Source organism: Desmodus rotundus, chromosome 3 (genome assembly GCF_022682495.2).
Source record: "Desmodus rotundus isolate HL8 chromosome 3, HLdesRot8A.1, whole genome shotgun sequence".
Taxonomy (NCBI): domain Eukaryota; kingdom Metazoa; phylum Chordata; class Mammalia; order Chiroptera; family Phyllostomidae; genus Desmodus; species Desmodus rotundus.
Window position 1 is genome coordinate 180,588,469 of NC_071389.1, and position 13,585 is coordinate 180,602,053.

The 13,585-nt window shown below is 49.0% G+C and overlaps 1 protein-coding gene across 4 annotated transcripts; it reads left to right on the forward strand.

Annotated features, from left to right (window-relative positions):
• The first annotated feature begins 926 nt into the window (after nt 1-926).
• Nucleotides 927-13,148, forward strand: LPAR5 (lysophosphatidic acid receptor 5). Of its 4 annotated transcripts, none has more exons than XR_006653870.3 (4): nt 927-1,204; nt 4,604-4,898; nt 6,795-9,279; nt 12,390-13,148. XR_006653870.3 is itself a non-coding variant. In XM_045187136.3 (4 exons), exon 4 carries the CDS (start codon nt 6,998-7,000, stop codon nt 8,114-8,116), a length of 1,119 nt encoding a protein of 372 aa, XP_045043071.2. In that variant the 5' UTR covers nt 927-1,204; nt 4,604-4,898; nt 5,829-5,911; nt 6,795-6,997; the 3' UTR covers nt 8,117-13,148. The 4 variants fall into 4 exon arrangements, 3 of the variants coding, with proteins under 3 accessions (XP_045043071.2, XP_045043069.2, XP_045043072.2); XM_045187136.3 differs by adding an exon at nt 5,829-5,911 and having other exon boundaries at nt 6,795-13,148; XM_045187134.3 differs by having other exon boundaries at nt 6,795-13,148.
• Nucleotides 13,149-13,585: the final 437 nt, after the last annotated feature.

Consider the following 13,585-nt stretch of genomic DNA (forward strand, 5'->3'; position numbering starts at 1 on the left):
AGGGAAAGAGGGTAGGATTGCGCTTTATCAAGAAGATGGAAAAAGCTGGGGCCTGGAGCTCAGGAAACCCTTGTTTGACATCCAGGTGCGGGCAGATGGCCTGAACGTTGAGGTGGTTGTGTCTTGACAACATGCATTGAGATGTGACTTCACTATTGGCCTTGGAATTCAGTATAACTTGGGATCTCCCAGAGTGTATCCTGGGGACACATATGTTTGGGAAGCTGTACAGTCTCTCGCTCTCATGTAGGTTCATGGTGATCAAGAACATTTTTTAAAAAAACATCTGGAAAAGTTAAAGCACGCACAAAAATAGAATAGTGTAATGCAACCCCATGCACCCTTCACGTCGCTTCAGTTACCAGCCCTTAGCCAGTCTTTTACTGGCACGTTCGAGGCTCTGAGAAGCCCTGTAACAGAGAAATCTGTTTCAGCTAACATGTTTCAAACTCCTTTAACTACACTATCTTTTTTTAGTTACCACTCAAAAACTTGAACTTGCTTTTGTGTATTGAGCAAGGACCACAAGCCCACCCCTACTGATACAGAAGATGAGGGGCTTGGTCCAAGGGTACAGGAAAGCAGGGCTGTCATCTGAGCTCTCTGTGAGCCCAGTGTCCCCAACCCCCAGCTCACAGCCTAGGGAAGAGACAGAAGCAAGGAGGTAACTGCTGTGATGGGGAGGCTGTGCACACTCTGCGGTGAGAGTGGGCCTGGCAGCAGCCCCAGCATGCAGCGGGGCGCTAGGCAGGGTGAGGTGTAAAGCTAGGAGTGGCAAGAGCAAAATCACCTGAGGGATCTAAAAGAGAGAAACCCAGGGGGAACTGGTGAGAAAATGGAGAGACTGGTGGGTTAGTCATCACTTTAGTGGGCGGGTGTGCCTGTTAAGGTTCCCGGAAACTGTGGGGAGTGTGTGAGCGATGGGTGGGGGGAATCATTAGTGGGGCCAGAGTTGGGGCTGGATTAAGTGCCATTATCCTCTGGGGTTTCTTCTCTGGCCAGTCTATGAAGACTGCTGAGGGCAACTGCTTCCTCTTCTCTCCTTGTGCTTGTGGGGTTGGGTGAGTGCAAGGAGCTGGAATCTGCTGAGATCTGCCCAGGTGGGTGTGTCCCCACCCGCCCCAGGAGCAGGTCCTTCCAGCCAAGCCCAGAACAGGCAGCGGAAGCCAGCTCGGGGCAGCGGCAGAGCTCAACAGGGACACAGGTATGGGGGCACAAGGGGCAGCACCTCTCTTTTACAAATGAGGGACATGGGGGGGGATGGAGGTGAGGGTGGGCCATGGACCCCTGGGAAATTTTTGTGAGTAGTGTAAAAACTAAAAGGGGCTGCCTCAGGCAGAAGGACTTTACCAGACAGAGGTCGCACCCGGGAATGCCCCTCTGAAGCTTAAAGCCCTCCCACACGGGGGCACCTCGGGAGGCTGTGTGCTCCCCTTCATTCTTTAGGCCCCACTGTCATGCTGAGCCCTGGGCTTCCCAAGGCCACTGAGGAGGGTCTCCTAGGGATGATTTCCAACCTTTTCTTACTCTCAGTTAATGCTTAACCCCTCATGGCCACTCACCTTCCAGGGCCAGGCCCTCTGCTAGATGACAGTGAACTTACCCAATGAAACACCATGAACGGCCTCACTGGCACAAATGCGTGCTTATGGTGGTTCTTCCAGGCTAACCAAGGCGTGCTTTAATGTGGTCTTTGAGAAACACTGACCTAACCTAATGCGTTCATCTCTATAAGAGGATTAGACAAGGTGATTTCTAATGTCCCCATAGCTCTAGTAGAATGTGGCTCCTGGGCGACAAGAGGGGGATGACATTTCAGATATTGAGCACAGGGGGGGATGTTTGAGGATGGGCAAGGCCTTGTGATACCTTTTCATCACACCAATGAGGGAGGCTCCCTATCACCTATGTTGATGGGGGCTTCCCTGAAAGAAAGGGATCTCCTACCTGATTGTACCTCCAGATGAAATTGTAGCCCTAAGGGGAGATGGAGGCAAGGATTGAGGGGGGAACAGAAACTTATACCTCCAAGCCTCACTTCTTGGCCACTCAGAGACACTGGAGTCCAACTCTGTCTGTGTCTGATGCCGTCAGCTCTCCCCACCTTACTGCCCCCCAGTGTACGCTTCAAAATGGAAGCCTTATGTGCCCAGGCCCATGGGGAAGGAGACAGCAAACGGGTGAGGGCAGAAGCCAGTGGTACACACGCACACAGTGCTGCCAGGGTTTAGGGCAAGACCAACAAGGTCAAAAGCCTGCAGGATACTCTCCAAGGCAGGCCTCAGCCAGGCCCCTCAGCCAGGTAAGAGGCATGCAGACCTCTCAGAGCACAGGGCCAGGACAGCTGTCTGAGTGAGTTCTCTTGATGGGGATTTTATTTCCTGTTTTTCCAGCTCTTACACGAAGGGCGAAGGGAAATGTGCAGGTGAGGAGGTGTCATCCCCACATTCGGGAAACTAATTATTGAGCTGCAGGCCACCTTTGCTTTCTGCCTTTTCCCAGAAAAAAATAAATGAGAGAGATGAGATCAGAATACCTAGAGTGGAAGAAGATGTGTCTGGGGGTGATGTGGAAAAGGCAGCAGGAGACAGGCTCAGGTAGAGGGTGGGGACTGGAGCAGGAATTTTGGTTGGAGCAAGCAGAGCAGGCCTGGACGGCCTGGGATGACCTCCGGGGGCTTGTGCCAGACAAGGCACAGCCCCTGGTGCCTCTGTGTGCTTGATGCTTTCTTTGCCCTTAGGGCTGCGTCTGCCCTTCCTCCCGGGACCGGTTGTCCATGCCTCCATGCATACTTGTGTGTTACAGGGTGTGCAGCAACACTGATTGACAGGTTATTAGGGGTCTGGTGTGCACATCTCATAGGGTACCCACCTCTACCTCTGTGTGTCCTTGCATGGCCATGTGTGTGGAGTTGGTATGTTTACGTTACCACCTCTGAGTGTGTCGAGGTGACTGAGCCTATGCAGGCTTCCATGTCCTGTTCCTCCTTCTCCCCAGTGTCCATTCTTTTCTGGGCTGCTGTTTCTTTACTTCCTACATTTCCCCCACAATCTGACCTCTCCCTCAAGGCAGGGTTGGGGAGAGGCCAGGCTGCCCCTTCCCAACACCTAGAACCCTCCTTGCATTTCCTGTTTGCCTCCTTTTTGGCAGCTTTTTCCATCTTGCCATCTGGCCTGGCACTCTGCCTATTCAGCTCCACTGACGGGAGCCTCAGGGAACAGCGGATGGGGTGGGGACCGGGGCAGGGGCCTGGCAGCTCTCAGCACTCAGCTCGGGCTGCTCTGTGTAAGGCTGTCAGAAGGGAATGACTTTTTGACAAATAGGCCCCACTATAAAGAAACCCAAGGACTTTCTGTTGGAATGAGAGCGCTGCCATCTGCTTTATGAAAAGATTCCTAACTTTACCTTCAAGTAACAGCTCATGTAATACATTTTGGTCTGTTTAACATTGTAACTTTGTCAACTGAAAGACTTGAAATGCTTGGAAAATAATTGTTCATTCACTCATTCAATGTCTATAGTATGTGCCCCCTAGTTGTAACATGTATTGATTTTCCAAGTAATGGTTAAGAATGATAAAGTGTTACTGTAATTATAGTGTGAACTGTTAATGAAATTTATGCAGCAATATGTAACTAATACATATTTTAATCTTTGAGGCATAAAATAAATAGGTCAAGAGTTACCTGTTCTACAAAATATTGAAAAGCACCCTGTCCTGATATGCCAAGGTTGTAGGGTTGATCTCCAGTCAGGGTATATATAAGAAGCAACCAGTGAATGCATTGAAATAAAAAAAAAGAAAAGAAAAGAAGAAGTGGTTAGTTGTAAAAAAAAAAAAAAAAAAAAAAAACAGAACAAAACGTGGTTAGCTGACTGGATTGATACGAGATGTTAGAACAGAATTACACACTGGGCAAGCATGGGGGGAGGGGCACACCGGGTAAACATGGGCCCAGCAGCCAATGAATGCCACAATGCCTGCTAAGTAAAGAGACTGAAGTGTGCATGAGCTTGGGAAGAAAAGCAGTGGAAGATGTGGCCCCCACCCTAGGATCCTACCATCTAGTTGGGGAAATGGAACAAATAGACATAAAACAACCTGAGGAGTGTGAAGCAGCAAGCTAAGTGCTTAAGTGGAACTTGTGAGGAGGGACATATTTGTGTGTGTGAAAGAGAGACGAGCCCACATTACCAGTGTTTGAAGTGGGAGGAAGAAGTGAATTATTAATAAGTATGTGTTTCAATTAGACAAATGAGGAAGTAAAATGATTTATCTACTAGCACAGGTTTCATACAGGTACCTGTAAAAGAGCAGGGGCTCTGTGCAGTGTCCATCCTCGTCTCCAGCCACCCGCTCTTATTGGAAGTAGCACCAGACAGCTTGGACATTGGAGCCAGGAGGTCCTGGGTTTGAATCCTGACTTCACTCCTCACTGACCGAGCTCTTGAATAGTTTCCTTTCCTGTAAAAATGAGCATAAACACTGACTTCAAAGGGCTGTTGGGAGGATTAAAGATTATGCATATCAAATACCCCAGGATATGGTGAACGATCAGTAAATAACAGCTATTTCACTCAACATTTATTGCCATTGACGTAGATGCTGGTGATACAAAGATGAATAAGTCACAGTCCACAGCCTCTCCCACAGTCTAGTGGGAGGTGCACACGAAGAACAGCTAATTACAATACAGGTGGGAATGGCTATGATAAACCTGCACACCGAGTGGGAGCGCCAGTGAGGGGACCACATCTGCCTTGTAGGGAATGAGGGAGTCAGGAAAGGCTTCACGTAGTCCTAAGAGGTGACTGAGTTTGCCAGCTGGAGAATGAGAAGAAGTTCATTCCAAATTGAGGAAACAGCAGGTGCAAAGGCAGAGTCCTGAGAACATAAGGTATGTGCAAAATTATTATTTTGATGTAATTGGAGCAAAGGAGCATGGGAAGTGGGGCATGTGTCAGGAAAAGAGCCTGGTTTTATTTGCTTTTCAGCATGTTTAAACCCCATTTAGTGTTACTTTCACTGCTGAATTTGGTATTTTGCAGAGTAAGTGTTTCTTTATTCCCTTTAACTGTTCTACCTCTTACAAGTCTTAAACTGCTGATAGTCATGGTTGGAAGGAGGACAAATGAACAGAAAACCCACAAGAAAATTTGTTACGGCCAGGTTTACAACTTGGTTCCATGTAAGAATTCAAGCAGTTTCTTTTGAATGGAAGAAGTCCAGTGTCTTAGGATAATTGCTTGGGGTCTCCGGACAACTTTGCTCCCTGAGGTGGCATGGGTGTCACAATGGCCAAGAGGTAGAAAAACCCAAGCAACCAATGACAGAAGAATGGGTAAACTAAATGTGATATACGAATACATGTTGTTCAGCCGTAAAAAATGACTGCCGTTTGATACGTGCTACACCACGGATGGACTTTGAAAACTTTATGCTAAGGGAAATAAGCCAGATACAAAGGGACAGATATTATTATATGACTCCACCCATATGAGGCATCTGGAATGGGTGAATTCATAGAGACAGAAAGTAGAACAGAGGTTACCCATGGCTGGCGGGCGGGGGTGGTGGTAGAATGCAGTTATTGTTTCATGGGTATAAAGTTGTTTGGGATGGTGAAAAAATTCTGGAAATAGTGGTGGCAGCTACACAACATTGTGAATGTACTTAATGCCACAGTACATTTCAAGATGGGTACCATGGTAAATATTAAGTTAGGTCTATTTCACCACACACAGAGAATAGATAGCATCTGGGTAGCTCCTGTAGCCTGGTGGCATTAAGAAACCGTGTCCTGTTGTCTGTCTCCTCTACCTCTTAGCCATACCCTCTGTCTGCCACCTGCTGCCTGAGGACTGCAGCAGCTGCACTCTGCTCTCTCCAGAAGCCTCATCAGCACCCCTGGTACTTTCTCACCTCACAGCCTTGCTCTCTTGGCTTAGGGTCCCCTTGGAACCTTCACTACCAAACCACCATCTCCCCTCTATCACAGAACCCCATCTGGGAAGTTCTCTAGTTGGAAAAGCTCAACCCACAGGTTGTTTGCCCGGGTAGAACTCTGCTGCTTGTTTGCCCAGCCTGTGAGCCCTGTTATATCACCATCCCCACCTTACAGCTGTGGAAACTTAGAGGTCAAACAAGCAAGGTGAACTCAGGGCACTTTGAGCACAAACCCAGCTCACAAAGGAGCAACAGTGGATGTGATGGGTGAGGCTGGGATGTTGTACTGTGTACTTGGAGCTTGAACTTCATTGTTAGGTAATGGGGAGTCAACAGAGTGCCTGTTCCAGGGGAGGTGCTGTATAGCACTTGTCACCACCTGATGTAACATCTTCTTACTTGTACTTTTATTACCCGTCACCCTCCAGTGGAATGAAAGTACGTGGGGGCAAGACCTTTGTTTTGTTCATTGCTGTGAACATACCTGTGAAAGCCCAAACACTTTCCATATATCATGTCATTTAACCTAAAAACCTCATGAAGGAGCCCCCTTCTTCTCCCCTGCCCCCCCCCCCTCAGGTAAGGAAAATGAAGTTCAAAGCGATTAAGTCACTATTCTGTGGACAAAAGCTAGGCAAATCAGCAAAGCCAGGATTTAAACCCAAGCAGTCTGGCACTGTGTTCTACAGCCTTGCTATAGAAAGCTACTCTGGCCAAATGAAAGGTGGGGTAAAGACCTGAGACTGAGAAAAGACTCAAGAGGCCAGCAGGTTTAGCTAGATAAGCATAGGTGTCTTAGGCCCTGCCCTTGCATAATTTTGACTTCGGGCTTGCCTTCCTATTCCAGGTCTGCAGATGATGAAGCTCTGACCAAAGGCATCCACCCCCTTGGCAGCCATCTGCCCTGCAGCCATAGCCCACACTCTCATGCCCTGCCTCTGCTCGCTTTGGGACTGTCTCTGTGCAGCCTCCAGGGCCCCTGTTCTGGAGATAAATGTGATGCCGGGACCCTGATGATGCCCCGGGCCTAGCTCCTTGGCACACTTTGGCATGATGTTGGCCAACTCCTTCGCCAATACTTCTACCAACAGCTCTGAGCTCGCGTGCCCTGACTACCGGAACACCCACCGCCTGCACATGGTGGTCTATAGCCTAGTGCTGGCCACAGGGCTCCCGCTCAACGCACTGGCCCTCTGGGTCTTCTTGCGTGCTCTGCGTGTGCACTCAGTGGTGAGCGTGTACATGTGCAACCTGGCGGCCAGTGACCTGCTCTTCACCCTATCGTTGCCCGTGCGCCTCTCCTACTATGCGCTGCACCACTGGCCCTTCCCGGACCTCTTGTGCCAGACGGCAGGCGCTATCTTCCAGATGAATATGTACGGCAGCTGTATCTTCCTGACTCTCATCAACATTGACCGCTACGCTGCCGTCGTGCACCCGCTGCGGCTGCGCCACCTACGGCGGCCCCGCGTGGCGCGGCTGCTCTGTCTGGGAGTGTGGGTGCTCATCCTGGTGTTCGCAGTGCCCACTGTGCTCGTGCACAAGCCTTCGCCCTGCAGCTCCCAAGGCCTCCGTGTCCGCCTCTGCTTTGAGAGCTTCAGCGAAGAGCTGTGGAAGGGGGGACTGCTACCGCTCGTGCTGCTGGCCGAGGCGCTGGGCTTCCTGCTGCCGCTGGTGGCCGTGGTCTATTCATCCAGCAGGGTCTTCTGGACCTTGGCGAGGCCCGACGCCACGCAGAGCCTGCGGCGACGGAAGACAGTGCACCTCCTGCTGGCCAACCTGGTGATCTTCCTGCTGTGCTTCATGCCCTACAACGCCACGCTGGCGGTCTATGGGCTGCTGAGGAGCAACCTGGTGGTGGTGAGCCAGGCGGCCCGTGATAAGGTGCGCGGGGTGCTGATGGTGATGGTGCTGCTGGCTGGCGCCAACTGTGTTCTGGACCCGCTGGTATATTACTTCAGTGCCGAGGGTTTCCGCAACACCCTGCGTGGCCTGGGCTCTCCTTTCCGGCCCAGCACCTCGGCCACCAACGGGATTGGAGGGACGCTTGCCCAACGGCCTTCTGAGACCACCCACGCCACGAGGTCTGCTGCCACCAGCCAAGGACTGCTCCCACATTCCAATCCTGGGACGCCCTTCACCCAGTGTCCTGAGGATTCTGTCCTCTGAACGCACAAAGGGCCCTAGCACGGTTACATCCATCTCCATCCCCTCGCGCTTCTCACACTTGGAAGACTTGCGCGGTGTGCATACTTGCAGGGTGCATACATGAGGGAGGTGAATCAGACACTTGGATTTCTGCATAGCAACTTCAGCTCATAAATGCAGAAGGAGCAAAGTGTGGGAACAAGGGGCACAAGGAAGGACGAGTGCTGTTGGAAATGTCTTTAAATTGGTGGTGATGGTGAGCGTAGGAAAGACCTCTTTTCCAGTCCGTAGGAAGTGATGCTGTGAGCCTGCCAATACAGAGGCAGACGACTGAATGAAACACTGGGCCTTGAAACACTGCTGAGAGCTGGTAGATGGAGCAGAAAATGGGTGTCCTGGATTTAGACTGACCACAGCAGTCTTATGGCCATAGATGCCACCCACATTTCATTTCCACCTCTGCTTCCCCTGCCTGGCATTGAGGCCATAATATGAGAGTGTATTGGATACGGACAGAACAGGTTTCCTTTTTGTTTAGAGGATTGTAACAAATTAGACCTGACCCCCAACATGGGATGGTTGGGGCAGGGCAAAACTGTGAGGTTTTCTTCCTCCAAAATCTTGGTCCTTTTTCCCCTTTCTGAGTCTTATCCTTAAACTTTAACCCCGTCCAAGACCTCCTCCAATCTAGGTCTTAAGTCTCCCCCCTCCCCCCACCCCTGCTTCATCTACAATAAGGAAACAATTGTTTGTGCTAACGTAGCAGTTCTTAAACTTTTTGGTCTCAGATCCTTTTACACTCCTAAAAACTGAGGATTCCAAAGAGCTATTGCTTATACTTTACCATATTAGAAATTAGATACTCACCATATTAGAAATTAAAACGAAGCTTTTAAAACAAATTCATAAGCACACATTTCATTAGCTGTGAGCGCAATGATATCATCATATTTCATGAAGCCTTTGGAAAACCCCCCTGTACACTTGTGAGGGAACGAGAGTGAAAAGAACAAATGACTGGTGCAGTCACACTGCTGTCCTCATCAGCTTCAGAACTCCACAGGGGCAGAGTTCTGTACCCATCGCATTTTGACAAGAAACAAAAATGCTTCAGCGCTTGCTCAAGACTCGTCAGTTTCGGCACTATCACTGAGTTTCGGAAGGAAAAACTGACGAGTACCGACGTACCATTGCATTATGAAAGTAGTTTTGACCTCGTGGACTCCTCAAAGAGTTGGTCCTCAGATCACACTTTGAGAACCATACCTATACTAAATTAGAGTAATACAGTATTAGAGCTCATGGGTAACTTCTTCCTAGGGCATTCTGTATACATTGTCTTTTATGGGAGAGAGCAATGCTCACCAAATCAATTGCTAAGTGTAGTCCTTAAGGCTTGGGGTTTGAGGGTGGGTGGGGGACAGTAGGAGCTGCACACAAAAAGGGACACTGCCTTGGGCTTCCCTGAGCAGCAGCCCTAAGGTAGGGGTGGAACTAATTAAGCAAACACTCAAGAGGAGGGGTGGAGCTTCTCCTGGGAGGGAAAAGGGACTGTGCCACAGCCGGAAGAGAAGAGTTCACAGAGCAGTTTAGAGTGCCATGGGAGCACAGGAGTAGGCTGGCTGTTCTTAGCAAGCTGGAGGCAAGGGAAATGGAAGACTGGTTTAATGAGCCACCTACTGCTTTCTTTCCTCTATTTTTTTTTCCTTAAGATTTTATTTATTTAGCCCTGGCTGGTGTGGCTCAGTGGATTGAATGGAGGCCTGCGAACCAAAGGGCTGCTCACCAATTCCACTCCCAGTCAGGGCACACGCCTGGGTTGCGGGCCAGGTCCCCAGTTGGGGGCATGCGAGAGGCAACCACACATTGACGTTTCCCTCTCTTTCTTTCTACCTCCATTCCTGCCTCTCTAAAAATAAATAAATAATCTTTTAGAGAGGTGGGAAGGGAGGGAGAAAGAGACGGTGAAAAACATTGATGTGAGAGAGAAACATCACCTGGTTGCCTTTGTACATGCCCCAAAGGGGGACCAAAACTGCAACCCAGGAAGGTGCCCTGGCCGGGAATCAAACTGGTAACCTTTTGCTTTGGGGGACGACGCCCAACCAACTGAGTCATACGGGTCAGGGCCCTCTTTTTTTATTTATTGATTTTTTAAATAAGAGACAGTTTATTTAGAAAGTCACAGAGGTAGAAGAAATGGGCTCAAGAAACAAGTCACAGGGGCAAAAGAGGGGCCCTTGGAGCTTAGGAGAGAGGAAGGTAAAGGTAACACTCCTGGAGTGGCAGGGGGGAGAAGAGAGGGAGGGGAAGCGCACAGGTGTGCTTCTGGGAGGGAGAGTTCCTGTTTTCTTCCCTCTTACAGGAGTTGGGAGCTGGGAGGAGTTGCAGAGTTGGCACTATGACATCTTGAGGCCCTGACATCAGTGAGAGAGTTATTGCCATTAATGTATCTTGTACGCACTTCTGTGTCTGTCTCTCTCAATGCTGTATGCTTGTGCGTGTGCACACACACGGCAGTGTCAGGGTTTTTCCTGTGTGTATTTCTGTGTTTAAGTTTGGTATAAGCCTTTTGTGTGTCTTTATGTCACCTGTCCAGATGGTGATTTACAGGGATAAAATGACCCCTGGTGGCCAAAGCTGAGAACTGACCCAGATTCCTCAGAGACAGCCTTGAAGTCTGGGCCTTCTACCACCCGGCTGGAGGTTAGAGTCCTGGACCCAGCCCTTACCTCCTGATGCTCTAGAAGAGGCCTGATGGTTAGCACCTGCTCCATCTTGCTTCATCCTTAGAGTTCAGGACCCATGCCCTTCTAACCCTGGGAGCGCCAAACATAGCTTAGTCCAAAGTCTCAGTGCATTGCCCTATCCAAACAGAACTGAACACAATTTTAAAAAATTACTCGACTATTTTTATATGCTGATATGTGAATGAATTCCAAAGTAATTAAAACTCATGTAGCAAGTATCTTCTACATACTACATAATTTGCTTATTCATTCTAGTATATTGTGTCTCCTCTGCCTCCCTAGGTAGAATGTAAGCTCCCTGGGGGCAGGGATTTGGGGTTGATTCTCTGATGTACCCCCAACATCTAGAATGGCACTTAGCACGAAAGAAGTGCTCAATAAATACGTGTTGAATGATGAGTTGGGTCTTCCTATGAAGTAGTTTACTACCTAGTGGGGACCAAAGAACAAATCAACAGTAATTACTATTCAAGACAGAGGATGCAAAAATGCAGGGTAAGGTGTTGGCAGTTAATTTAGTGGGCGATGGGAAGCTCCTGAAGGTTTTCTTTTAATTTTAAAAATTTTATTCATTGATTTAAAAAAATTTTTTATTGTTATTCAATTACAGTTGTATGCCTTTTCTCATTGATTGATTTTTAGAGAGAGAGGAAGGGAAAGAGCGAGAGAAACATCGACCTGTAGCTCCACCTACCCAGGCTCATTGGTTGATTCCTGTATGTGCCCCAACTGGGGATTGAACCCGAAAACTTGGCATATTGGGACAATGCTCTAACCAACTGAACCACCTGGCCAGGGTCCCTGCAGGTTCTTGAGTGAAGTTTTGCTCACCCTGACATACTGTGTGGGATAAACCATAGGAAGTCAGGTGGAGAGAGTCTAAGAAGAAAGGAAGATTGGTCAGGGAGCTATTAAAATAGTCCAGGCACAGTGCGATCATAGCCTGTGGAGGTGGGTGGAGGTGGGTTTTCTCCAATGGGAAATCTCCGGTATTTAAGTTCAGGTGGACTGGGTCTGCACATTCAGTATACCTGCCCCTAGAGTTTCCATCACAGGAAGAGAGAGGCAAAAATAGGTTAAGGAGATGTGGCAGGCAGAAGAGGAATGACCAGAACCTGTCAAGTAACAGGCTGGGGAAGTTTAAGAAAACCTGTAGCCACTGCTGTTATCACAGGATTCCCCAATTACTGAGTGGGCTGTATGATGGAGACAAGATGTGGGAAATCCAAAGCCTATGTCTTTGAGTTACCCCAGTTGAGGTTTAGAGAAATCCAAAGGAGGACAATGAGAAGGAGGGAGAAGAGTATTACCAAGTTTTTCAAATGCACTCTGGCTGTGGCTGGTGTGGCTCAGTGGACTGAACGTTGGCCTGCAAACTGGAAGATCACAGGTTCAATTCTCAGTCAGGGCACACACCTGGGTCGTGGGCCAAGTCCCCAGTTGGCGGGGGGGTGAGAGGCAACTGATCGATGTTTCTCTCATACATGTTTCTCTCTCTCTCTCTTTCTTCCTCCCTCCCCCTCTCTCTAAAAATAAATAAAAAGTCTTAAAAAATAAAATAAAATACACTTTGTATAGGATCTCAAGGAGGAGCTGCTCTTTATGAAGAACGATGAGAAGGAAGTAAAGGGTCTACAAAACCAGATTGCCAACTCTGGGTTGATAGTGGAGTTGGATGCCCCCACATCTCAGGACCTCAGCAATATCATGGCAGACATCTGGGCCAAATATGATGACTGACTCGCTGGGGAGAACTGATAGGATCTAGACAAGTACTTGTCTCAGCAGACTGGGGAGAGTACCACAGTGGTCACCTCTCAGACCACTAAGATGGGAGCTGCTGAGATGACACTCACAGAGCTGAGACGTACAGTCCAGTCCTTACAGATCAACCTGGACTTGGTGAGAAAGGCCAGTTTGGAGAACAGCTGAGGGAGGTGGAGCCGCACTATGCCATGCAGATGGAACAGCTCAACGGGCTCCTGCTGCACCTGGAGCCAGGCCTGGGTAGAAGGGCAGCGCCAGGCTCAAGAGTACCAGGCCCTGCTGAACATCAAGGTCAAAATGGAGGCTGAGATCACCACCTACTGTGGCCTGCTGGAAGAAGGGGAGGACTTCAATCTTGGTGATGCCCTGGATAACAGCCAGTCCATTCAAAAGACCACCCCCCTGCAGGATTGTGGACGGCAAAGTGGTGTCTAAGGTCAACGACAGCCCAGTTCTGAGGTGTTAAGGCAGCAGAAGTGGGGCAACTCTTGAGCAGGAGGCCAATAAAAAGTTCAGAGATCAAAATAAAATATAATAAAAACACTTTCTGTATGCCTGGATCTCAATCTAGTGCTTAGAACACATTATTTTATTTATTAAAATAACTCTCTACATTAGGAATGATTATTACCCCATGTCATAGATGAAACAGCCTGGAGAAGCTGAGGTCTTCAGGCTACACACCAGTGACTGGTGCGGTACCCCTTTGGCTCCTAGACATCTCCTGTATCTCCCCTTCCTGGTACTTCCCATCTTTTCATCCTTGCCTCCACGACATCCACTCTTCCCTCCTTTCCTTTCTTCTTCCTTCCCCATGTAGGTCACCTCTCTCAACTGCCCCTCTCACCTTGGATCTGTTCTCCCATCTCTGTCCCCTTTCCCAGTTCTTCTCCCAGTTCTTGCTCTAACCCACTCAGCCTACAGCACCCCCGTCCCCTCCCTCTCCATGTGCCTCAAGCCCCTGTGCAGAATG

Coding starts and splice junctions, on each gene's coding strand:
- LPAR5 (XM_045187136.3), top strand. CDS start 6,998: ATGATGTTGGCCAACTCCTTCGCCAATACTTCTACCAACAGCTCTGAG.